Raw genomic sequence first — 24444 nt, 5'->3', positions numbered from 1 at the left:
GCTGACTCTGAACTTGATATAACACAGTGGACCAACACCAGCAGATGACACGGCCCCCAAACCATCACTGACTGTGGAAACTTCACACTGGATCGCAAGACACTTGGATTGACGCCTCTCCACTCTTCCTCCGGACTCTGGGACCGAGATTTCCAAATGAAATGCTAAATTTACTTTCATCTGAAAACAGGACTTTGGACACTGAGAATCAGTGTTGGTCCACTGTAGCATCTCCTGTAGATAGGGCTCCCTATAGTTAGTGCCCCTTGTAGCGTCCACCGGTAGATAGTGCCCCCTGTAGTGTCCCTTGTAGATAGGGCCCCCTGTAGTTTCCCCTGTAGATAGGACCCTCTGTAGCATTCCCTGTAGATAGGGTCCCTGCAAATAGTGCCCCCTGTAGCGTCCGCTGTAGATAGTGCCCCCTGTAGCATTCATGTAGATAGTGCCCCCTGTAGCATTCCATGTAGATAGTGCCCCCTGTAGCATTCCATGTAGATAGTGCCCCCTGTAGCATTCCATGTAGATAGTGCCCCCTGTAGCATTCCATGTAGATAGTGCCCCCTGTAGCATCCGCTGTAGATAGTGCCCCCTGTAGCATTCCCTGTAGATAGTGCCCCTTGTAGCATCCGCTGTAGATAGTGCCCCCTGTAGTGTTCCTTGTAGATAGTGCCCCCTGTAGTGTTCCTTGTAGATAGTGTCCCCTGTGGCGTTCCCTGTAGATAGTGCCCCCTGTGGCGTTCCCTGTAGATAGTGCCCCCTGTAGTGTTCCTTGTAGATAGTGTCCCCTGTGGCGTTCCCTGTAGATAGTGCTCCCTGTAGCATCCGCTGTAGATAGTGCCCCCTGTAGCATTCCCTGTAGATAGTGCCCCTTGTAGCATCCGCTGTAGATAGTGCCCCCTGTGGCGTTCCCTGTAGATAGTGCCCCCTGTAGTGTTCCTTGTAGATAGTGTCCCCTGTGGCGTTCCCTGTAGATAGTGCCCCCTGTGGCGTTCCCTGTAGATAGTGCCCCCTGTGGCGTTCCCTGTAGATAGTGCTCCCTGTGGCGTTCCCTGTAGATAGTGCCCCCTGTAGCATCCGCTGTAGATAGTGCCCCCTGTAGTGTTTCCCGTAGATAGTGTCCCCTGTGGTGTTCCCTGTAGTGTCCCCTGTGGCGTTCCCTGTAGATAGTGCCCCCTGTGGCGTTCCCTGTAGATAGTGGTCCCTGTGGCGGTCCCTGTAGATAGTGCCCCCTATGGCGTTCCCTGTAGATAGTGCCCCCTGTAGTGTTCCCTGTAGATAGTGCCCCTTGTAGCAGTCCCTGTAGATAGTGCCCCTTGTAGCAGTCCCTGTAGATAGTGCCCCCTGTGGCATTTCCTGTATAGTGCACCCTGTAATACTCCCTGCCGATAGGGCCCCTATATAGTCTACTATAGTTAGGGCCGCTGAATAGTCCCCTGTAGCTAGGGCCCCCTATATAGTCCCCTATAGATAGGGCCCCCAACACTGCCCAGTAAAAGGAAAAAAAACAACATTGTATGTTTACCAGTCCCCGTTCCTGCGCCGTCCTCCAGTGACGCCAGGCCTCCTCCAGTGTAATGACGCAGCGGCGCGATGACGTCATAGCGCTGACTGGATCATTGCAGCGCTAGGCAAATCAATTGTATCCGCGTCCTATCTATCTATCTATCTATCCATCCATCCATCCATCCATCACATATTTCTTCCTGTTCTGTAGAGATCACTTCTCAGCAGTCATCTTATCATCTCAAGTCCATAGAAAAACCCAAAGCACTCTAGGAACACTTGAAATATTGATTTTCAAAATTGCTTTATTATATTCCAAATAATATTTTTTGAACAAGCGATTTTCTAGACGTTTCGGCCTATCCAAGGCCTTTATCACAATCGCCAGACGCTCCAAGGGAATTAGTGTCACACTAATTCCCTTGGAGCGTCTGGCAGACGCCATTACATCAATCTCCGTTCATATTATATACAGCGATTGTGATAAATTAACAAATTAACTAAATAAATCGACACGACACTGGAGCGGTGCTAAAAATATTCTGGCCATGGCCTTTTATTAAAGTTACCATAAAATATTGAATAATAAATACCATTAACTTTATCATCCTGAATTATTAACCTGGCTTAGCCATAAACTCAAGCCTACCACAAATAATACATAAATGTCCACTCATACTGCTGAGCGACTTACCCCTTTCAACAAAAGGCCGCGGTAATAAATACAATACAATTACAAAATTTAGGGAGGGAGGGCGGGGGCAGCGAACATTTATTCCATATATATCAGAAGGTCTGCCAAGACCACTGCATATTACTGGTTTATATCTACCTAGCTAGTCACCTGACCACACCTCTTACACCAATCCCTGACTGTTACTAAGGCCCTAAACTGCCCTCACTGTCACATAGGCCACAGCTGTGGACCAATGACAGTCATCACCGGGCAGAATTCCCATTCTGCCCAGATACCGGCGGGAAAAATTCCCGCCTAAAAACCAGGGATGTCTGTAATCCCATGTAGAACCCTCCTAATGGTCTTTCATTATCCCATAGCAGTCAATAAGTTGACTTCTGACTAAGGTTTCTAAACCGCTGTTCACAGAGCACAGCAACAGCTCAGGCAAGATGGCCGCGCCACAGTCGACTGCGCTATTGACCATCAAAACAACGGAACCCTTTCACAACGATGACAAGCTGAAACCATTAGCAAAGTTTCCGTCACCATTGAGATCAATGGTGATGAAAACTGAGTTTGCCTTTCCGTTGAGGGGTTCCCCCGATGGAAAGCTCCGATGAAACCCCTCAACGGAAATCAACGCTGATGTGAACAGGCCCTAAAGGGGTTTTCTGGGGGGATTAGAAAATAGGGTCTGGCTTTTTTTCTTTTCTTCAAAGACAGTAGTGCCACTGTTGTCCATGGGCTGTGTCTGGTATTGCAGCTCATCTCCATTCATTTCTCTGGGGCTGCTGAGCGCTATCTTCGGCAGCCCCATAGAAATGAATGGAACGGTGGCCAAGCATGCGCAGTACCGCTCCATTCATATGGGGCTCACACGAATGGCAACCCGTACTCGTGATCGGTGGTGGTCCCATCGGTCAGACCCCCATGATCACATATTTATCACCTATATGAGCTTTTATGACATCCCATTCTAAATCCATAGGCATTTATATGGAGTTGCTGTGGGGTCAGGACCCCCGTCCTAGTGATCGTTGGGGGTTTTAGCAGTTGCAAAAATAAAACTAAGGCACCTAACACTACGTGTTTGAGGACTGACTCTTCTAAAAGGAGTTCTGCAGCAGCTGAGGGTATTATAATGAATAATAAACCCTTTCATTTAAATTATTAAGACTATTAGAAGTGACTTGTTCCCAGGTGACCTGTAATATTCTTATAATTGACAGTAGGGAGCGCATTATCCCATATATTATGAATGATGTAACACACTTATAATGTAATATATATTTATTTGTTATAATACAGATATTGTTCTGTCAGTGAGGTGTTATACAGGAGAGGAGCGGTATATACAGGTGTACACGACACTGCACGTCCGCACTGCGCCGCCTCACAGGCTGACACTGACGTCGCCGCGCCACATTGACCCGCAACTCAGCCCTGTGCTAGTGACGTCACATAGTCAGACATCAGTTCAGCCTCAGCCAGCGAATCACAACGCAACATTCGGAAACAGCACAGAGCTGCCGGTGACAGACCCCGCCCCCTAACCACGTTGGTCACGCCCACCCTAAGCCTTGTGGCCCTCAAACGGTCCTTTTTTTGGTGGTCACAGCTCGGGTATCCCTTTTATTCTCCCACCTAGTACCGGCAGTCTCTCTGCTCCTCCATCGGTGTAACATTAAAGGGGTTATTGCCTTACAGGGGGCGGAGACTTATGTGACAACTGATAGTCAGTAAGCCACGCCCACTCCCGCCCCTGTCATCCAGACTGCAAAACCTGAGTGAGAGGAAGGTGTATTCGTTACTCTACTCCTGGCAGCTCTTCCCATCAGGCAGCATCTATCCAGGTACTGAACTTTTCATCTATACAATCAGTGGTGTGAATAGCTACATATATATATATATATATATATATATATATATATATATGTATATATATGTATGTATTTTCCTTATACGCAGGGGCAGTGATACGTAGGTAATGAGTGCGATCGCATTTGAAGGTATTACGGATAGAGGTGCAGTGACGTTGCAATTTATAGACGTCTCCGGAGTCACTTTGCATTTGCTGCAGCATTAAGCCTTGTTCACACGGTGCAGATTTTGCATGCATTTTTAAAGCCAAACTCCGAATTACATCTAGGAGAGCAGAACTATAAGGTCGTCCTTTATATATTTCTTCTGTTTAGGTTCCGTTCCTGGTTTTGGCTTAAAAAAATATATGCAAAATCTGCAGTGTGAACAAGGCCTTAGGCTGGATTCACTTCTGAGGATCAAAATAAATGAATTCCATCTGACTTTATATCACCCTGAGGGTCCATCTGTTTGCGTATTCTATTGGCAGTCATTACTGTGTTCACATGGGACTTTTCTTTCCGCAGATCCTGACGTTTTTCTATTTATATATGAATCTATTATTTTCCAGGTGACCATGCTGGTGAGTCTGTGGCAGGCAGGGGGCGCCCTGCTAGAGGAGGCTGTAGGAGGCAGCTCAGCCTCGAAGGTACTTCTGCCTTGCGCCTTCCTCCTTACCATTGCTTATCTGTCCAAACTGGCCTTCAAACACCTGCAAGCCGTGGACTCTGATAATGTGGTAAGTCTGCGGCAATTATACACTCCTGTATTATGGATATGACTTTGTGGTTATACACAGCAATCAGAGCTGTAGTGTAAAGCATGGGGGACAAAGCAGCATCTTGAGCCATTGATTGATCAGGAGGTAGATGTCACACCCCCGACATGTCTATTACAGTAAATACTTCTATTCCCCATAATATAACAATTCTGTAACGTATTATTTATTTTTTTTAACTCTGCGCTGTGCTGGAAAAAAAATTGTTTGGTCATTAAGGCCCAAAATAGGCTGGTCACTAAAGGGTTAAACATATAGGAAAGTTCGCCAACAAACCCATTGACTAAGGTGCTATCTAGAAAGTGGGGCTGCCGTCCTTTTGTTATCGCTTTTGCCGTAAGGCTGGATTCACACACAGCGTTTTGTGGCGTTTTTTTTAAAACTCTGGGTATGGTGTTTTTTCAGCCGTTTTTCCCATAGGCTTCTCTCTAGGACTTCAAAAACGCCCCAAAAAAAAGCATGTACAAAATTATACCAAATGAAAAACGCCATAAAAAACGCACGTTACATTTTAATGTTTGTTTTTTGATGCAGTTTAAATTGCCAGAAAAATTCTATGTGTGAAGGAGGCCTTAAAGAGGCTCTGTCACCAGATTTTGCAACCCCTATCTGCTATTGCAGCAGATCGGCGCTGCAATGTAGATTACAGTAACGTTTTTATTTTAAAAAAACGAGCATTTTTGGCCAAGTTATGACCATTTTTATAGTTATGCAAATGAGGCTTGCAAAAGTCCAAGTGGGTGTGTTTAAAAGTAAAAGTCCAACTGGGCGTGTATTATGTGTGTTACATCGGGCGTTTTTACTACTTTTACTAGCTGGGCGCTCTGATGAGAAGTATCATCCACTTCTCTTCACAACACCCAGCTTCTGGCAGTGCAGATCTGTGACGTCACTCACAGGTCCTGCATCGTGTCGGCACCAGAGGCTACAGATGATTCTGCAGCAGCATCGGCGTTTGCAGGTAAGTCGATTGTAGCTACTTACCTGCAAACGCTGATGCTGCTGCAGAATCAACTGTAGCCTCTGGTGCCGATGTGGCCGTCACGATGCAGGACCTGTGAGTGACGTCACAGATCTGCACCGCCAGAAGCTGGGCGTTCTGAAGAGAAGTGGATGATACTTCTCTTCAGAGCGCCCAGCTAGTGAAAGTATTAAAAACGCCCCGATGTACGCACATAATACACACCCACTTGGACTTTTACTTTAAACACGCCCACTTGGACTTTTGCAAGCCTCATTTGCATAACTACAAAAATGGTCATAACTTGGCCAAAAATGCTCGTTTTTTAAAAATAAAAACGTTACTGTAATCTACATTGCAGCGCCTATCTGCTGCAATAGCAGATAGGGGCTGCAAAATCTGGTGACAGAGCCTCTTTAAGATTAATAGGGTTGTCCAGGATTAGAATAAAGGGTCTGTATTTTTTCCAGTCACAGCGCCATCCTTGTCCATGGGCTGTGTTAGGTATTGCAGGTATTCACTTGAATGGGGCTGAGCTGCAATACCTGACACAGCCCATAGACAAGTGTGGCGCTGTTTCTGGAAAAGAGCAGACCCTTTATTCCAATCCTGGACAACCCGTGTGCAGCGTCAGGTGGAGACAGCATTTCCTATTTTCTATCTATAGGGACAAGACTGGATGTCGCCAGCTTAAAGGGGTGTTCCAGAAATTGAAAAAACATGGCGGCTTTCTATCAAAAATATCACCACACCTGTCCTTGGGTTGTGTCTGGTATTGCCGTTCTGCTCCGATGAAGTGAATGGTGCCGAGCTGCAATACCAAACACAACCTGTGGACAGGTGTGGCGCTGTTCTTGAAAGAAATCAGCCATGTTTTTCCAATCCTGGACAACCCCTTTAACGCCTCTGTGTGTGTGATAGTAATAACAGTGAATACGGAGAATTCATCCCATGTCTTGTAGATATAAACTCCACATTGTAAGATCTTCTCGGTTATATTTTCCTATCTCCACAGAACTCTCCTCCCTTCATTTCGTCCGCCGTTCCTTTCCTGGGACATGCCGTATCTTTCGGGAAGAGTCCGATTGAATTTCTAGAAAAAGCTTATGAAAAGGTGAGTGTGAGGGGAGCGTGTTATCTAAGTGTCGGCCATGACATGTATGTTACCCCCATAAATGATTAACCGGGTAATAACCTGACTACAGGCTGAGCGCGGGGCTGATGGGTGAAAATGCACACGGTCCTCTATATAATGACTGGATCCTATTCATAAGAATAAATAGGGACTTGTCTGCTGCTTAGGCCAGGACTCTGGTGCGATAAACTGCCGCAGATTATCAGAGGAGTATGGCGTATTGTGTATCCCTATGGGGTTGCATGATGTCGTAAGTGTACATACAATGTCACGCAATCACGATCGTAAAAAAAATGTTAGGTTTTTGTCATAATCGGCAACCACGTGCAATTTTTTTTTTCCCCCCATCTGTTTCATAAAAAATATAATACAATTTTTTACCTCAGAATTTTTTTTTACCTCAAAAAATTGCAGTGTACTGATCACATGCAACGTTGAGTTACGCAGCTGCTTTATAAGATTAGAAAAAATTGTCTTTTTGTTTTTTTTTCAGAAACAGCGCCACTCTTGTTCATGGCTGTATCTAGTATTGCAGCTAATCTCTTTCCAAGTAGACAAAGCCTATTAAAAAGAGTGGCGCCGTTTTCAGAAAAAAAAAAAGCAAAGTCCTGTTTTTGTAGGTTGTTAGTGGGTGGTGCAGGGCCACCCCTATCTACATGCCCTATTAGTGCATATGGACATCATAGAGGGGAATCCCATGCTTAGGACCCCCCTCTATAAGCCAGAGCGGAGAGCCGCTAATAAGCAGCATCTGTAACTCAGGCCGTCCTTGTATTTAATGGACAGCCATTCATTTTAATGGCCCCATGTAATACTATATTTCGCCTGTAGTGGCCGCTGCAGGAAAAATGAGAAGCTTGGAGAACTGATCATATAACCATCGTACAGATATTCATGTATTTATTTTATTTTTTTCTCTCAGTACGGCCCCGTCTTCAGTTTTACCATGGTGGGTAAAACATTCACCTACTTGGTTGGCAGTGATGCCGCTGCATTGCTCTTCAACAGCAAGAACGAAGACCTGAACGCAGAAGATGTGTACTCCCGCCTCACCACCCCCGTGTTCGGGAAGGGAGTCGCCTATGATGTGCCCAACCCGGTAATAATAACTCGGATTTATTTAATGTTCTTGGCTTCATTTGTCTTCTATTTAATATGCATTGAAATCCGACTCTGACGACGGCTTATCTCGCGTGGAAACAAAGGATCGGGCTTATTACAAACCAACATGCCGATCTTTCTTTCCCCCGACACCTGCTGTCTGGGGAGAGTCGGTACACCCCCATACACATTAGATAGTCGACTGATGCCGTCAAAATTGGCGGGTTCCGCTGACTTTCCTCTCATGTGGGCACCTTAAAATGGGTCAAACTGAAGAGCTCAGTGACTTTTTAATGTCATTCTGGGTCACTTTTCACTTGCCAGAACTTCTCCCCCACCGATGCGAGATGCCAGGAGAACTTCTCCCCCACCGATGCGAGATGCCAGGAGAACTTCTCCCCCACCGATGCGAGATGCCAGGAGAACTTCTCCCCCACCGATGCGAGATGCCAGGAGAACTTCTCCCCCACCGATGCGAGATGCCAGGAGAACTTCTCCCCCACCGATGCGAGATGCCAGGAGAACTTCTCCCCCACCGATGCGAGATGCCAGGAGAACTTCTCCCCCACCGATGCGAGATGCCAGGAGAACTTCTCCCCCACCGATGCGAGATGCCAGGAGAACTTCTCCCCCACCGATGCGAGATGCCAGGAGAACTTCTCCCCCACCGATGCGAGATGGCAGGAGAACTTCTCCCCCACCGATGCGAGATGCCAGGAGAACTTCTCCCCCACCGATGCGAGATGCCAGGAGAACTTCTCCCCCCACCGATGCGAGATGCCAGGAGAACTTCTCCCCCACCGATGCGAGATGCCCGCTGTAATGTTTGAGGACAATGGTCTGGGGCAGTGTTTCATGGTTTGGCTCCCTTTGTTCTAAGGAGGGAAATCATAATATTCCAACATATAAATAGCTACCGGAGAATTGTGTCCTTCAAACCTTGAGGGAATAATTTGGGGAATCCCTTTGTAAGGTCCATAGAAACACAGTTAGTTGAATTTCGTGGAAGAGCTTCAACCCAGGGCCGGACACAGACAGCAGAGGGCCCCTGTGCGAGAACAGTATAAGAGCCGCGCTCCCTCCATAGAACACCCCGTACAGTAGGAACCTGCTTTTAAAGAGGTAGCGCGCCCCTGTGAAGTTGCATATATGATATGTCCACCCCGTATCTCAACCTCATCCAACAACTTCGGGATGATCTCGTAACCTTTCAACATCAATGCTCAACCCCACCCATATTCTTGTGGTTGAATAGATGTGAACCTCTGAGGCCACATTCCAAAATCTAGTGGAGAACCATCTCCATATTAATATCCATGTACACGTAGTTTTAGCCATGTTCTGCAGCAATCTGACAGGAGGTATCGGAGAGCATCGTCCTAGGGACTGGGCAGATTGTTTCCATCAAGTTCAACCAAAGATGAGAAACCGGTAACTGAACTACATGCACGTTGCACATCCGAGGACGTGCTTGCTGGAAGCAAAAATATTAGGGCCCTTAGCAATGGTCCCCAAAATATGTCTTCTGCTTCTACTCTGAGTTTAGATTATCTTGCCAGAACCCAGTATTGGACTATCAGACATTTTCTGGACTATTGGATGCCGGATTAAATTAGTTCGTTTTCGAAAGAACTATAATAACAAAATGATGCTAAAAACTGTTGTGCAAGTTTAGAATTGTTGTTGGTCACCCATTCAGTGTAGAAGCGGCAACTTCCCTGGTGACCTCACCCCGGTCTGTATAGTATAGGTTATATATATATCGTATGTAGTAGTAATTCTGGCCCGTATTATGTTGTTTTTTTTTATGTTTGTATCTTTCATAGATCTTTTTGGAACAGAAGAAAATGTTTAAGACTGGTCTGAACATCGCACATTTCAAGACACACGTGAGGATGATTGAAGAGGAGACTGTGGATTACTTCAAGCGCTGGGGAGATAGCGGAGTTGGAAGTAAGAAAAATTCACGTATATCCATCACATATAGAAAGCCTATGGTGACACAATGTCCGCAGTTATTCTGAGCCAGCCACACTGCTCGCTCTAATGTATATATATGAAATGTGGGGCCGATCTGTATCGGTTGGGGTCCTGACTCTTTGTGGGGTCCCATTGAAAATAGAATATCCCATTTAAGAATTCTCATAGGTTTATAAGCTGGGCAGACCCCCTTAATTTTTGTCTGCCTCATCTAAATTAAAAATTTGTAATTATGTATGAATTACTTGGCACATTGTGACTAAGGCCTCATTTACACGAGCGTAATATACGCGCGTGCTTTTCACACGTGTCGTACGCACCTATATTAGTCTATGGGGCAGTGTAGACGATGCGTGAATTTTGCGCAGCGCGAGTGCGTTGCGTAAAACTCACGACATGTTCTATAATCGTGCGTTTTTCGCGCATCACGCACCCATTGAAGTCAATGGGTGCGTGAAAACCACGCATGCCGCACGGAAGCACTTCCGTGCGAACTGCGTGATTCGCGCAAGAGCTGTCAAAAGGATGAATGTAAACAGAAAAGCACCACGTGCTTTTCTGTTTACAAACATCCAAACGGAGTGTCAAATTAGAGATGAGCGCACCGAACTTCACCGGGTTCGGCCGAACTCCTTTTGACCGAACCCGGCAAAAAATGTTTGGGTACGCGACGGCAGGAGACATTCACTGTCCACGGTGCTGAAAGAGTTAAACTGGTTCAGCACCATGGACAGTGACTTCCGATCACAATATACATATACGTGTAAAAAAAACAAGAGGTTCTGACTTACCGATAACTCCCGGCTTCTTCCTCCAGTCCGACCTCCCGGGATGACAATTCAGTCCAAGTGACAGCGGCAGCCAATCACAGGCCAAGCACAGCCTGCAGCCAATCACAGGCTGCAGCGGTCTCATGGACTGCCGCGTCATCCTGGGAGGTGGGGCCGGATGACAAGAGAGGGACGCGTCACCAAGGCAACGGCCGGGAGACCGGACTGGAGGAAGCAGGAAGTTCATGGTAAGTATGAACATCTTTTTTTGATTCACAGGTTGGTGTATATTGTGATCGGAACTCACTGTCGAGGGTGCTGAAAGAGTTACTGCCGATCAGTTAGCTCTTTCAGCACGGTGGACAGTGACGGGCGTCGACTAGCCTCATCTCTATGATGGCGGCTGCGCGAAAATCACGCAGCCACGCATCATACACGCATCATACACGGATGACACACGGAGCTGTCAAAAGCCTTTTGCGCGCGCAAAACGCAGCGTTTTTTGCGCGCGCAAAACGCACACGCTCGTGTAAATCAGGCCTAAGACTGTACTAAATCCACCCACTCGGGGGCAGTATGTTTGGCGATGCCAGTTTCTCCTTGTTAGTATGACAAATAATTTCTTAGATGGTTTAATCTGATCCCGAGTTACAGCAAATTCACAATTCTGCTGGTTGTTTTTGGAAACAGTCAGCAAGCTTGTTGTCAGACTTAGCTGAGCTCCTATAATACAGGGAGTTAGTTGTTCCTACAACAAATAACTGAACAGTGCCTGGTTCAAAGACTACGCTTCCCAGAATGCAAATCACCAGAGTAAGCGCTGTCCAGATACTGAACAAGCAGGGAATGCTGGAAGATTTCAGCTCTGAAGCCTGCAGAATTGTGAATGCAGCTCCTGACTGGATCAGTGTAAGATAAGTAATGTAATTAAATAGGGGCTCCACTTTTTATGTAGATTAGTTCTATATGTAAACTGGTGTTTAAAACTGGACAGTCCCTCTGGGTATCATTGCCCGGGACAGCGTGTGGTGGACACTTTTTACAATGTGCTGTTTTACTTTAGACCTATTTGAGGCCCTGTCAGAACTGATCATCTTGACTGCCAGCCGCTGCCTGCACGGGAAAGAGATCCGCAGCATGTTAGATGAAAAAGTGGCGCAGCTGTACGCTGACCTGGACGGCGGCTTCACACACGCAGCCTGGCTTCTTCCAGGGTGGCTGCCGTTACCAAGCTTCAGGTATCGTTAACATATCTTATGGGGGTTTTCAAAGTTCTTACTTGAAGGGGTTTTTCCCATGAGGGACATTTATGACATATCCACGGGATATGTCAGATAGATGCGGGTCCCACCTCAGGGACCTGCACCTATCTCTAGAACGGGGCCCCCTAAACCCCGTTCTAGCTATTTGTTCTCATGCTGCCTTTTTTTTTTTTTTTCCTGCACATCGACTGTTTGGCCACTAACTCTGCTGTGTAGGATAAATGCTAAAAGGGACCTCGGGGTCGGGCTCCTGGAAGGGTGATCCCCACATTAACGCTTCATCTGACACGTCACAGCTTCTAAAATCTCCAAATGGGTGTGGGAGACATTTACAAAATCCTGTAGCCTCTTTGGGAACATTTTCAGTTCTGAGCTCAAAGATCCCCATCAATTAAATCTTCTGCTGTTTAGCTGGACTGAAGGTGTGTTGAGGTGGTTTCCTCTTTAAATGGTAACCAAACTTTCAGAAAAGTTTTGACATGTTATAGTGACATGTCAGAAGTTTTGATCGGTGGAGGCCCAAGCACTGAGACCCCCACCGATCGCTAAAACAAAAGTGCAGAAGTGTTCGGGTGAGCGCTGTTCTTCTTCGCTTCTAAATGTCTTTCCTTCGAGAGCTGAGCGAGCGGTGTACGGACTCCTAGGCTTTCTATTAAGTACCGCACTCGCCCAAGCGCTTCTGCCACTTTAAGAGATCCGTGGGGGTCTCCGTGCTCAGACCCCCACGATCAAAACTTCTGACATGTCACTATGATGTGGAAAGTATTTTAAAAGCTTAGTTACACTTCTAAACCGATGACATCACTGATTTACTGGATGAAGATTTCATGACCAATAATCACGTCACCCGTGTTACGAAAAAATGGCTTCATACCTTTCCGTAGCGCTGGTTCTGCCAGAATCAACCACTACAAACAGAAGCCTGCCAGCCCATGACCCGGAGACTGTTCCTTCCGGCTCTGGTGTCAGCTCATGGTCACGTATTTCCTGTGGGCATTCTGGTTGGTCTATTACCAATACATACAGTGGGACAATCGTATACGGTCATTCGCTGTCTCTATGTGTTATACGCGGCTTCTTAGCGATACTTTTATTGAAGACGATGTCTTATTTACAGACGCAGAGACCGAGCACATAGAGAGATCAAGAACATTTTCTACCAGGTGATCCAGAAACGCAGACAGTCACAGGACCGGGAAGACGACATGCTGCAGACCCTGATTGATGCCACCTACAAGTACGTCCTCTGATGACTATATGTGATCTCTATGGTAGATCTCTTCTACTTGAGATCAGCACGGAAAGCTGTCATTGGTTGATTCTTGCACTGTGTACACCAGTGGTCTTCAGCCTGTAGCTCTCCAGGTGTTTCTGAAACTACAACTCCAATCATTCAGCACCTCCTGTGAGTAGTTTTGCAGCAACTGGAGAGCCACAGGCTGGAAACCACAACCCCCGGTATATTGGGCATTTCCATTTTTTGTTCAGGAGGCGCCTGCATTGCTTGCTCCCAGTGTGCATGTGCCCTGTTATGGTATATGGACGTCATACTAGGAGTCCGAACTGATCAGTGCCACCCATGAGAGTCGACCAACCTACGTCAAATGACCATGTGACTGCAGCCATATTATGATGATGACTGAGATTATGCCTCATCCCCTCCCTGTTCTCCCCTGTAGGGACGGGACCCCCCTCAATAATGATGAGATCGCGGGGATGCTCATCGGACTGTTACTGGCAGGACAGCACACGTCTTCCACCACCAGCGCCTGGTTGGGCTTCTTCTTGGCTGAACACAAGTCTATTCAAGAACAATGTTTTGCGGAGCAGAAAACCGTGTGCGGGGAGGACTTCCCACCTCTGAACTACGACCAGGTGAAGCTCGCTGCCTGGCAATAACATGGCGGACATGGAATGGTATTATTTTGTTAACCAGTTTGTGGGTTCGCAGCTTAAAGACCTGCAAGTCTTGGACCGCTGCATTAAGGAGACGCTGAGGCTGAGACCCCCGATCATGACAATGATGAGAATGGCCAGGACACCGCAGGTCAGTTCTCGGGCCGCTGTTGTATTCTTAGTGGTGGTGATCGTGTAACGTAGAGTGATGTTTGTTGTCTCGTTCCTTTCAGACGATCGCAGGATACAATATCCCACCCGGACATCAGGTTTGTGTGTCTCCTACGGTCAACCACCGGCTCAAGGATACTTGGGTGCAGAACACAGATTTTAATCCTGATCGATACCTCCATGAAAATCCTGCAGCTGGGGAGAAGTTTGCCTACGTTCCTTTTGGAGCAGGTAACAAATTAAATCCTATTTAAAGAAAACTCCTTAAAACTCGCACTTGGCTGAATAATACAGGAACTCCACTTATCTGGAGAGCGGTGGTCCTGATCCCCGTCCCCACTCAGATCAGGCGGCGTTTGAATAGAAAGTTGGCCGCAGATATGCACGACTTTCTCCACTCAAGTCTATGGAAATAGCTGAGCGGCCGGCAGTGGGACCCCCATCTATCAGACCTTTATGGTATTATCCTGTGGATATGCCATAAATGTGTGTTAGGAAAACTCATTTATATTTTTAAAAAGGGGTTTCCAGTTTTATGTTAATTATCGTATAATTATAAGTTGCGCAACTTTCTAATATACTTTGTTTCAATTCTTTGCCGTTTTCAAGACCTCTACTTGCCGTCAGTGAACGAGAACATTTTTCTTTACATTCAGAGGCTGACAACATTTACAGACCTAAGGCCTCATGCACACGACCGTGGTGTTTTTCTGGTCCGCAAATTCCAGGACCGTGTTCCGTGGAATGTCATCCGCAGTTCATCCGTATGTAATCCGCAGTTCATCCGTATGTAATCCGCAGTTCATCCGTATGTAATCCGCAGTTCATCCGTATGTAATCCGCAAAAATGCGGATGAAAAAAAAAAAAAAAAAAAAAAAGGACTTTTAAACAGGATGCCAAAAGCTTGGTCAAACCCCCTTTAGAAGGTCACATGATCCGCAAATCCACAAACTGCGGATGACACACGGCGGTGTATCCGCAATTTCCACGGGCCCATTGACTTCTATTGGCATGTCCGCACCGCATTTGCGGCCCATAATAGGACATGTCCGGAGTTTCTGCGGCACGGATGTGCGGACATGCGGAGAGCCGTGAAAACACGGATAGTGGGTATGGCCACATAGAAATGAATGGGTCCGCAATTAACCCGTGGATTTGCGGTTGAATTGCGGACGCAAAAACACGGTCGTGTGCATGAGGCCTAACACTTTTTACAGCTGAGGATTTGCTACAATTGTATCCAGTTTAGACAATATTCTGTGAACTAAACGGATTCCAGGCGGATACATTTTACATACTAGTAGAGATCATATTACTTAAGCCGGCTTTACACACTTCTTGGAAGGAAAATTATTTACCCTTTCCCTGCCAAGAAAGTATAATATAATACATCACGACTTTAAACGTTTGGCAATGACTAGAACATAAGGGCTTATACGTCCCCTTAGGTATCAGGCCAGAATCTTCTCCGCTTTCAAATGATACCAGGTGCAAAGCGCTATGTGTGATATTCAGGGCGCAGGATGAAACGTTTTACTGGCTGGTTCTGTGTCTGTGTAGGGGGGAGGGGGAGCTGCAAGTGAGAGCAAGACGGATCGCAGCCAATCTTACAATGTGTAAAAGTGGGATAATTGTTACACCTTCAAAATGTATTCAGCATCAACTTCAAGTGAGATTATGAAAATAATCTGAACCGGAGCAGATATTGCCTGGAAGACACACGCCTGAGGCACCAGCTTTTACCTCATTACGGGGGGTACCCAGCACTCTACGGCCCCATGCCATTGGCTGTATTTAGGACCTTTATCACGGAGATTCTGAAAACACATCCATAGAAATCTATGGGCCCATACTGACTGTACCTCATTGTGCCTTTACATTTGCTATGATTATTCTGTAACATGTATCACATAGGTACTCTACCCCAGAGGAAGGCGCCACCTGGTGGCACAATGAGTGCTATTCGGGTCCACTCTGCAGACCCCCAGTTTATAGTGCAGGAGGCCTAAGGCTACGCTGAGGCTTTTGTGGTGCTAATGATTGATTTTTAACTATTGAGTGACCGCTGCAGTCCACAAGATTACACGCAACTCAATGTATTCATTTGGACTGCAGCTCAATAGTTAAAATCAATTAGGCTCTATTCACACGACAGGGTCCGAGTGTCGGCCGATAAAAACTGCTGTTTTGGTCTGTTTTTTCTTGGCAGTTTTCAACCCATTTCCATTTCGGGCCGTGTTTCTGTTTTTAACGGCCGCTTGTGACCTGTTTTGTACTGTCCATTTTAAAAACTGATGAATTTCATTTTGCCAATTTTTTTTGGTCCCAACCCACTAAAAACTCCGCAGGAAGGTCACATGATCGCCAAGTCACCATTTTCTCTTGCTTTCAGAGTATAGAGAGCTTCGTCTGCTCCCTCAGCTTCTTTGCATTGGTTTCTGGCTTTCTCCCTGCTATTTTTTATTTGCTACCATGTCCTCACAACCATTGAACCGTGTACTGCAGCTTTGGCTGATTTTTCAGCAATTCGGACAGCAATTGCAGATGTTGAAACCCTCTGTAGATAGCGCCACGCAGCCCCCCTGTAGATAGCGCCACGCAGCCCGCCTGTAGATAGCGCCACGCAGCCCGCCTGTAGATAGCGCCACGCAGCCCGCCTGTAGAGAGCTCCACTGTAGCTCCCTGTAGGAGCGGAATCTCTCTGGCCAGGGATTCCGCTTCAAGAAGCTGGCGCTCTGGCAGGGGATTCTGCTCTTAGTCCCTCTAAGCCCTTGACCTCTCTACTGCAAAAAAAAAAAAAAAGAGAGCAGCAGAAAACACGTAGTCACTCGGATCACATTCAAGTGACGGCCGTGTTTTACACGGCCCCATAGAGTTCTATGGGAGCTGTGAGAACGGCCCAAAATAGGGCTTGTTCCATTTTGATGGCCCGTCAAAAAATCGGCCATGTGAATAGCCCCATTTGGGGTCTATTGTTTTTACTGAGGCCGTTATATGCCAGAGTATCCCTGCCGTGTTAATCGGGCCTTAGTAGCGCTACAAAAAGTGTCCCTATAGCCCTGGCCTTAAGATAGCCATACTCATAAGATGACGATCTGCCGCATGTTCTAGCGATCCGACCATCAACATACCAGACCAAACTGGCAGATCAGGGAGAGAGACCCCCCCCCCCAAAAAAAAAAAAACAATGGCCAAAAAAAGTCCATCCCGACTGTGCCAAAAATGCGATGACTCATCGCCACCAAGCGTATGATTTTTCAAACGATCTTCGGCCAAAATGGTAAAAATCTGTAACTTTGGCCGATTTATCTGGTGAGGCGTCTTAATGGTTATTGTCCTCAGTTTGTGCTGCAATTACCTCATCTGGTGGTTTAGCTGCTTGTAATAATTCTGTCCTTTTTGTAATGGAATTGAGCTCTGTGGGCACAGACTTCCTTATACAAAACAGCCAATATGAATAAGCAAAGCTGCAGTGTACAGCATGGAAAAGGGACAGAGCTGCAGCTGAATTAGGAAATACTATTCTAGGAGTTGTCTAATATATTGTACAGGGAAGGCCCACAGGTAACACATATATTGCAGTAGGATTGCTATCATTGACACAGCTTTTCTCCTCTCCAGGTCGCCATCGTTGCATTGGTGAAAATTTCGCTTACGCGCAGATTAAAACCATTTGGTCCACCATGCTTCGCCTGTACGAATTTGATCTCGTGGATGGATATTTCCCTACAATCAATTACACAACTATGATTCATACTCCCAACAATCCCATCATCCGATATAAAAGAAGAAAAGTGTGACGAGGCGCCGCTGACTTTCTACACAATTGTACATTACTGGGGGGGGGGGGGTAATTACGACTGTACATGTTCTGTATTTTATAAAATTAATGTCAAATATTAATGTAATAATTCAGGTTTTTTTTCCTTTTTGTATGTCTAGACTGGCTGTAAATAAACAATGTGTAATTACGGTTATGTTATTACTGTCCGGACGGAACGGAATGTTTTATATTCCAGATTAGAAAAGAGTTGAAATATTAGGGAATTGTACTGCATGCAATGCCCTATGTTCTGTTATTAGTCTGTACGTTACCGAAGCGGCAGCATATTCACAACCGCGCTGCGACGTCGGGAATCTATAGACTACAGCGATTTGTGGCGTCTATACCGCTCATGGGGTGCAGGCTACACACCGACTTAGGCCTCATGCACACGATCGTACAATTGCCCGTAATTACGTGCCCATTCGTTTCTATGGCCGACAGACACCTTCCCGTATATTTCCGGGAAGGTGTCCGTGCCGCAGAAACTTGCTGAAAAAATTGGACATGTCCTATTTTTTATACTTTATAATGGGAGCACGACCAGTAAATACGGACGTCTGTCCGTGGCCGGCCGTGCCTGTAGAAATTCTAGAACATGTCCTTCTTTTGTCCATAATTATGGACGGCTACGGGCCAGGGTATTACGCAAGATTCCTCTTTTTTTTTTTTTGCGGATCCGTAAATACGGATGCATTGCGAATGCACTATGGACTGTATTTACGGACACCATTCCATATATTTGGATGACAAATGACCGATCCGTATTTACAGGCAGTATTTACGGAAGGATGAAAAATATGGTTGTGTGTATGGAGCCTCATAGGGGTGGTCTCATAAAAACTGCTTTCCCTTCTATACGCCCTATTAGGGTGTATTCACACGGTGCGGTTGTGGTGAGTTTACCACAGACAATCACAGTAAAAATGCATGCTTTTTTTGGTGTGGCTTTTGGTTGCGTTGCAAAATACACCCTTCGGCTCCAGCGGGAGGGGTGAAAGCAAAAGCAGCTCTTGCTCGGCCATTTATTTTAATGGCGACATGTTAAGGTAGATTTAGATTGTGCAGTTAAATCGCAATTTATTGCCACGATTACCAAGAAATTGCAGCAAAACTGCAGCAGTGTATGACCAGAACCACAAGGATCAGCTGACCGCCAGCTTTGATGAAGACGTGTCGTCTGGATGAGAGCCGGTGTATTCACACGGTGCCGTCTTGCCGCACGGATGGAAAAAGAATGCGGTTTTGCAGTTGGCACAGAAACCGCAGCAAATCACGGTAAAAAAAAAAAATCCATGTTTTTTTTCTTCTGCGGTTTGCAGCCAGCGTGGCAAAACTGCACCATTTGGTTACACCCTTAGGCCTTATTCACACGAACGTGTATTACGTGCGTGAAAATCACGCGCCTCGCACGGACCTATGTTAGGCAATGGGGACGTTCAGACAGTCCGTGATTTTCACGCAGCATGTGTCCGCTGCGTAAAACTCACAACATGTCCTATACTTGGCCGTTTTTCACGCACCCATCGAAGTCAATGGGTTCGTGAAAATCGCGCACGGAAGCACTTCCGCGTGCCGCGCTTGATTCGCGCTACAGTAGTAAAATAAATGAATAAAAAAAAAAAAGCGCCTCCTGCTTTTATGTTTGAAAACATAAAAACAGAGTCATCACGCTGCCATATGCGCGGAAATCACGCAGGCACGCACCAAATACTCATGCCACACGGAACTTTTGCGCGCGCAAAATGCACACGCTCATGTGAATCCAGCCTTAAAGGGAACCCATCAGTAGGTTTGGAGCCACCACCACCAGCATGTTATGCTGATGGGGTTTATTGTTTTAAACCTGTCCACGTCGAGAACTGTCCATTTAGGCAACAATTAGTAACAAATCTTACACGTTACTGAGAAGAGTCCAGGAGAGGAGTCCGGCGGCACCGGGTGAATGTGCACTGTGTACAGGAAGCCGAGGACAATAAACCTCACTTCACTGCGCATGTGCAGAGTATTGTCCTCAGAGCCGTATGAGCATGTGCACGATGCTGCTCCCCGACTGATCTCAGTAACGGCCGATTTATTTTACTAACTATTCCTGAAAATGTCTGGTTTTGACATGGGCAGATTTCGAACACAAAACCCCAGCTGTGCAACGGCATGCTGGTAGTTTAGTGGCTCCAAACCGGACAGGTTCCCTTTAAAGGGGTCTTTACCAAAATAACATTTATTTTCTGAAATGGTTACGTTTATACAATTTTCCATTTCTGGTTTTTAAGATCTCTGCTTGCTGTCATTCAGTAGGAAGCTTTGTTTACTTCCAGGAGATGACAATCTGTCCTAGTCGTGTGAGGACATACAGGTGCATGACTCGTTACAGTGGTTGAGAGCTGTCTTGTGAATAAGCTTAGGATGTATTGGTCAATTCTTAGGGTCTGTTCACACGCAAAACAAAAAATGGCTGTAAAATACGGAGTTGTTTTCAGGGGAAAACAGCCTCCGATTTTCAGCTGTTTTTGAAACCACAAGTTTTTTGAGGCAGTTTTTGGAGCTGTTTTTTTATTGACACAATGAAAGACGGCTCCAAAAATGGCTCAAGAAGTGACATGCACTTATTTTTACGGGGCCTTCTTTTATGCGCCGTTTTTTCAAACGGCTGGATAAAAAAACGCCCCGTCGGAACGAAATGCAGTTTTTCCCATTAAAATCAGTGGTCAGATGTTTGGAGGTGTCCAGCTTCAGTTTTTTCAGGGCGTTTACGCTGTGTGAACATAGCTTTACACTGTATTCTGTGGACCGATGAATCAACTGGTACGAGGCCTAGAGCACCAATAAGAATGAAGGTCGGCATGAACTTTATAGATGCACCCCCCCCCCCCCCCCCCAAAAAGTGAAATAATGTATATTCAGACGTTGCAGTAAAATTTTTTAACTGCGCTGAGAGATGCATCAAATCGTGGTAAAAACGGATGCAGTTCTCACATTCCTTTTTTTTTTTTAATGCTGGTTATAACCGCACCTCAACGTCTAAATATACCCTAAGGGTGGGGGGGGGGGGTGCGGGGCAATTTAACACCTACCATGCTGAATTTTATGGAGAGAGGCATAAACTTACACCCCTGCCTTGTCCTGCCCGTCTCCGGGTAACACCACGATGAGACGCAGGGCAGCCGATCCATTTCCACATTAACCGTCACTGTTCAAATTGTTAAAATGATGAAATTTATTTCAGTACTTTGACAAAATACCCATAAAATTCAAAACTTCTACAATTACAAAAATAGGTCTCTACATGTGATATGTTCAATCTTCAATGCCGGTAGCAAACGTTTTCAGACGTGACAGTCATTTCGGCCTCCCGTTCCGTAATACACAAAAGTTCCTTTCACCCCCTTGATAAATACGTATAAGTTAATCATTTAAATTAGAAATCCACAAAATGTACAGGTCATCGTCGGCTGATTAAAAAGAAAAAAAAAAAAAAACACAAAAAGCTGATATACAAAGACTCCACGCGGCCTGACGTGGGATTTGTTGTGTGCGATTGTTCTATGGGCGGATGTTGGTCCCACGATGGGCGCAAAACGGGTAAACAGAAGCAGCGCACTGGTACAAAAGGCAATTCAAGTATCACAAAGGGGCCTTATCTTCTTATACTGTAGTGTGTTGTGCTGTGTGTATTCGACCCTGGGGAGGAAATAAGATCACGGTGAGAAAATACAGAATACGGACAGCCGCAAAGACCGCCGGTTATCAACGCGACTTTACTGCCGCCGTGACAAATACAATGACTGGGCAGGCGAAAATAACCGCTCGTACGGTAAAACCCCAATAATCGAAAGTTCCTAAATATTGTGTATACCTCTTCCTTGGCACAGGGGTCCTTATCAGTTCTTCTCGTCAGACTTTATGTAGCCAATGTGGGATGGAGGGAGGGGGATGGGGGGTTAAGGTTTTCTCCGCTTGTATCATATAAAGAAATCTCAAGTCTTTAGGAAGAAGATCTAAGATCTTGTGATCTCCTGCGGCCTTTCTAGGTAACGGCCTGTTCACATCACCGTTCATTTCCGTTCCGGGATTCTGTCGGGTGAACCCCGCAATGGAAAGTGAAAGTGAGTCGACTACGCTATTGATTCCGTCGGAAAACCGGAAACCTGCTGGAATGGTGACGAACGGAAACCATTAGCGATGTTTCCGTCACCATTGAGATCAATGGTGACTGATATGGAAGCTGTGCTTTCACTTTCACTTTCCGTTGCGGGGTTCACCCGACGGAAACCTCAGACGGATCCCCGGAACGGAAAGTGAACGGTGATGTGAACAGGCCCTAAGGAGGAATTTTTGGACAGAGCCATTATATCTGTAGGTAGGAACCAGAGTGTGATTGGCACCGCCAACAGGTGTTCCGTAGCGATGGTATAAAACCCCAGAGTGGCTGGTAATGAGTATATAGCAGGAGCTTAATGCACCTTGAGGTGCCGTGTGAGTAATTAAGGACTATAGACGCTACCTGGGCTGATAACGAGACACCAAGGTCGAATTCCCAAGCATGTAAAAATATGGGCATACAATGGTTTGGGGGTGCTGGGAGTTTTTTTGGGATAATTTAGGAGTATGACGGCCGGCTTGCATGATTTCTTTCCCAGAGTAATTATTATTTAGTCCTGGAGACTCCCTGGTGAACACATCTTCTGGTCCTGCTGTTTGCTAATCCACAGTCCAAACAGCTTTAGGCCATTGCTTAGCCATATAAATGATTGCCAGCAGGTGACCCGTCCCCCCATCTCTGCTGGTGATATGTTGTCCTGCGCCTCCCCAGCCCTTCTGTTCCCGCGGCGGATAGAGAGGGAGATGGCCGCCACTCAATTTCTCAGTTATTTTCAGTGAATGGTCAAAGTGCAGTGTAAGTATCTATATACTATTACCTGATGGCACGCTTCCTAATCGTTTCTGTAAGGCCTCAAGCCGCGCTATATAATCTGTGAGTGCTCGATCAGGGTCGTAATTCTGAAGATGGGAGCAAGGACTCAGATCAGAAGACGTATACCTGAGTGAGAAGACAGATATAAATATCAGATCAACTGAGGAAATCCAAAATGACTGATCATGTGTCGCCTATTAATACTGATGATTGCTTCTGATACCTAATGTTTATGCGCACTCGTATAAATGCGCACACACACTCAAAAAACGTTTAGAGACATATCAGATGTTTTGATCAGTGGGCGTCTGGGTGCTTAGACCCCCACCATCGCTGAAATGACGGTGCAGAAGCCCTCAGCTGAGCACCCTGCACCTTTGGCTGTTATCAGCTCTCTTAGTTAGACTGTAGGCGGGCTCATATGTTCTCTGTGAGTCGTCTTCAGCCTTAGGAGGAGCGTCGATCACAGCCAAAGAAGCTTTGTTAAGCGATGGTGGGGGTCACAGTACCCGGACCCCGCCGATCTAAACTTCTGATGTGATACTTTTTAACATATTACCTGTGTTGGGAATTCACAGTGGAGAGTGGGGAATCAAAGCCAGATCGGGAGCGGCACGATGAAAGCCTCTGGTCCCCGTACAGGTCAATGCTGCCGGCCGGATGATACGGGGAATCCGTCCTGACCTCATTCTCTGCATGAGATGTAATAGTTAATGTTAGTGATTTAATACTGAAATATATGGTCATGGCTACCAAAATGCCAAACTCTCGGTTACCTTATATTACCAGACTTCTATAGAGAGTAGGCTTAACAGAAAATGGAGCTCCATCCAGGCGCTGGATTATGCCACCAGATTCCCTGACCCTGTTCAGGTGGACTGGTCTCGTGCTAGTCCCCCCGACATTAATATCCCTTATAAAGCTTGTGTCCATCCTGCCTCCCTCTTTATACCATTAAGGGGTACAGTAATGGGGTCTGACCTGAGTCCACCTTCTCCGCTGGCCCCACAGCAGCCGCATTATCCCCCTCCATCATACAACATATTTCTTGCAGACATGCATTGGGGTGACAAACTACCCCTGTAGTACTGGACCAGTTTCCGAAGTCTTACCTAAGTTTTGCCCAAACCCATTGCGGTTAGAAGTGCCTCCAACAGGACTTATAGCTCGCTGCCAGCGTCTCACCAGAAACTTCATCCTGTATGGAACATATTAACAGATAAACACCAAGGCCCACAAATAAGATTTTTTGCCCCCAGTATGTATTTGTTAACATATCAGTAAATGTATTACCTGGATACCGCTATTGCCACACGAGCAGCGGAGCGGAAGCGAGTAAACGCCCTCGAGTGCTTAGTAATAACTTCCAGGTCAGTGTAGGACGGCTGGCCACCCATCCTGGCAATGAGCGCTAGCGTGGCTTCCTCACACTCCTGGAATCCCCCCAATAACAGCAGGAGATACTTCTTCTGGTACACCAGAGCTTTCCTGAAGCTCTCCGACCGCAGGTATTTTCCATACACCCTCTGCAACAAGAAACTCATAAGAAGAGCCTGAGCTGCTAATTCATAGGGAAAAGTCTTATTCATATTCTATACATTTACACACG

The 24444-nt window shown here is 46.2% G+C and overlaps 2 protein-coding genes across 10 annotated transcripts in view; one reads left to right on the top strand and one right to left on the bottom strand.

Moving 5' to 3' along the window:
• The first annotated feature begins 3719 nt into the window (after nt 1–3719).
• On the top strand, nt 3720–18068 carry CYP51A1 (cytochrome P450 family 51 subfamily A member 1). 3 transcript variants are annotated; one of them, XM_075827688.1, is made up of 12 exons: nt 3720–4035; nt 4614–4781; nt 6797–6895; nt 7839–8015; nt 8375–8836; nt 9844–9970; nt 11831–12005; nt 13147–13266; nt 13709–13904; nt 13981–14076; nt 14159–14327; nt 17719–18068. In XM_075827688.1, the coding sequence occupies exons 2-12, from the start codon at nt 4620–4622 to the stop codon at nt 17895–17897; spliced, it is 1962 nt and encodes a 653-aa protein (XP_075683803.1). In that variant the 5' UTR covers nt 3720–4035; nt 4614–4619; the 3' UTR covers nt 17898–18068. The 3 variants fall into 3 exon arrangements, with proteins under 3 accessions (XP_075683803.1, XP_075683801.1, XP_075683804.1); XM_075827686.1 differs by having other exon boundaries at nt 8342–8836; XM_075827689.1 differs by lacking the exon at nt 8375–8836 and having other exon boundaries at nt 3741–4035.
• A 3051-nt stretch (nt 18069–21119) lies between these two features.
• Nucleotides 21120–24444, bottom strand: part of AKAP9 (A-kinase anchoring protein 9) — a 202831-nt gene continuing 199506 nt past the window's right edge. For all 7 annotated transcript variants that reach the window (XM_075827679.1, XM_075827681.1, XM_075827680.1 and 4 more), the window contains 5 exons: nt 24129–24361; nt 23948–24033; nt 23395–23527; nt 22840–22961; nt 21120–21601 (listed from right to left, as the gene is read on the bottom strand). In XM_075827679.1, the coding sequence (XP_075683794.1) occupies nt 21558–21601; nt 22840–22961; nt 23395–23527; nt 23948–24033; nt 24129–24361 (618 nt within the window). In that variant the 3' untranslated portion in view covers nt 21120–21557. The remainder of the gene's footprint in view (nt 21602–22839; nt 22962–23394; nt 23528–23947; nt 24034–24128; nt 24362–24444) is intronic.

Source organism: Rhinoderma darwinii, chromosome 5, assembly GCF_050947455.1.
Source record: "Rhinoderma darwinii isolate aRhiDar2 chromosome 5, aRhiDar2.hap1, whole genome shotgun sequence".
Taxonomy (NCBI): Eukaryota; Metazoa; Chordata; class Amphibia; order Anura; family Rhinodermatidae; genus Rhinoderma; species Rhinoderma darwinii.
Note: the sequence above shows the minus strand (reverse complement) of the source record. Positions and strands in the feature narration are given on the sequence as shown.

Bases quoted from the DNA above. Each gene is read 5' to 3' on its own strand.
- CYP51A1 (XM_075827686.1), top strand. From the start codon at position 4,620: ATGCTGGTGAGTCTGTGGCAGGCAGGGGGCGCCCTGCTAGAGGAGGCT. The intron at 6,896-7,838 runs GTGAGTGTGAGG...TTTTTCTCTCAG, and splicing joins TAGAAAAAGCTTATGAAAAG to TACGGCCCCGTCTTCAGTTT. The intron at 12,006-13,146 runs GTATCGTTAACA...TCTTATTTACAG, and splicing joins CTGCCGTTACCAAGCTTCAG to ACGCAGAGACCGAGCACATA.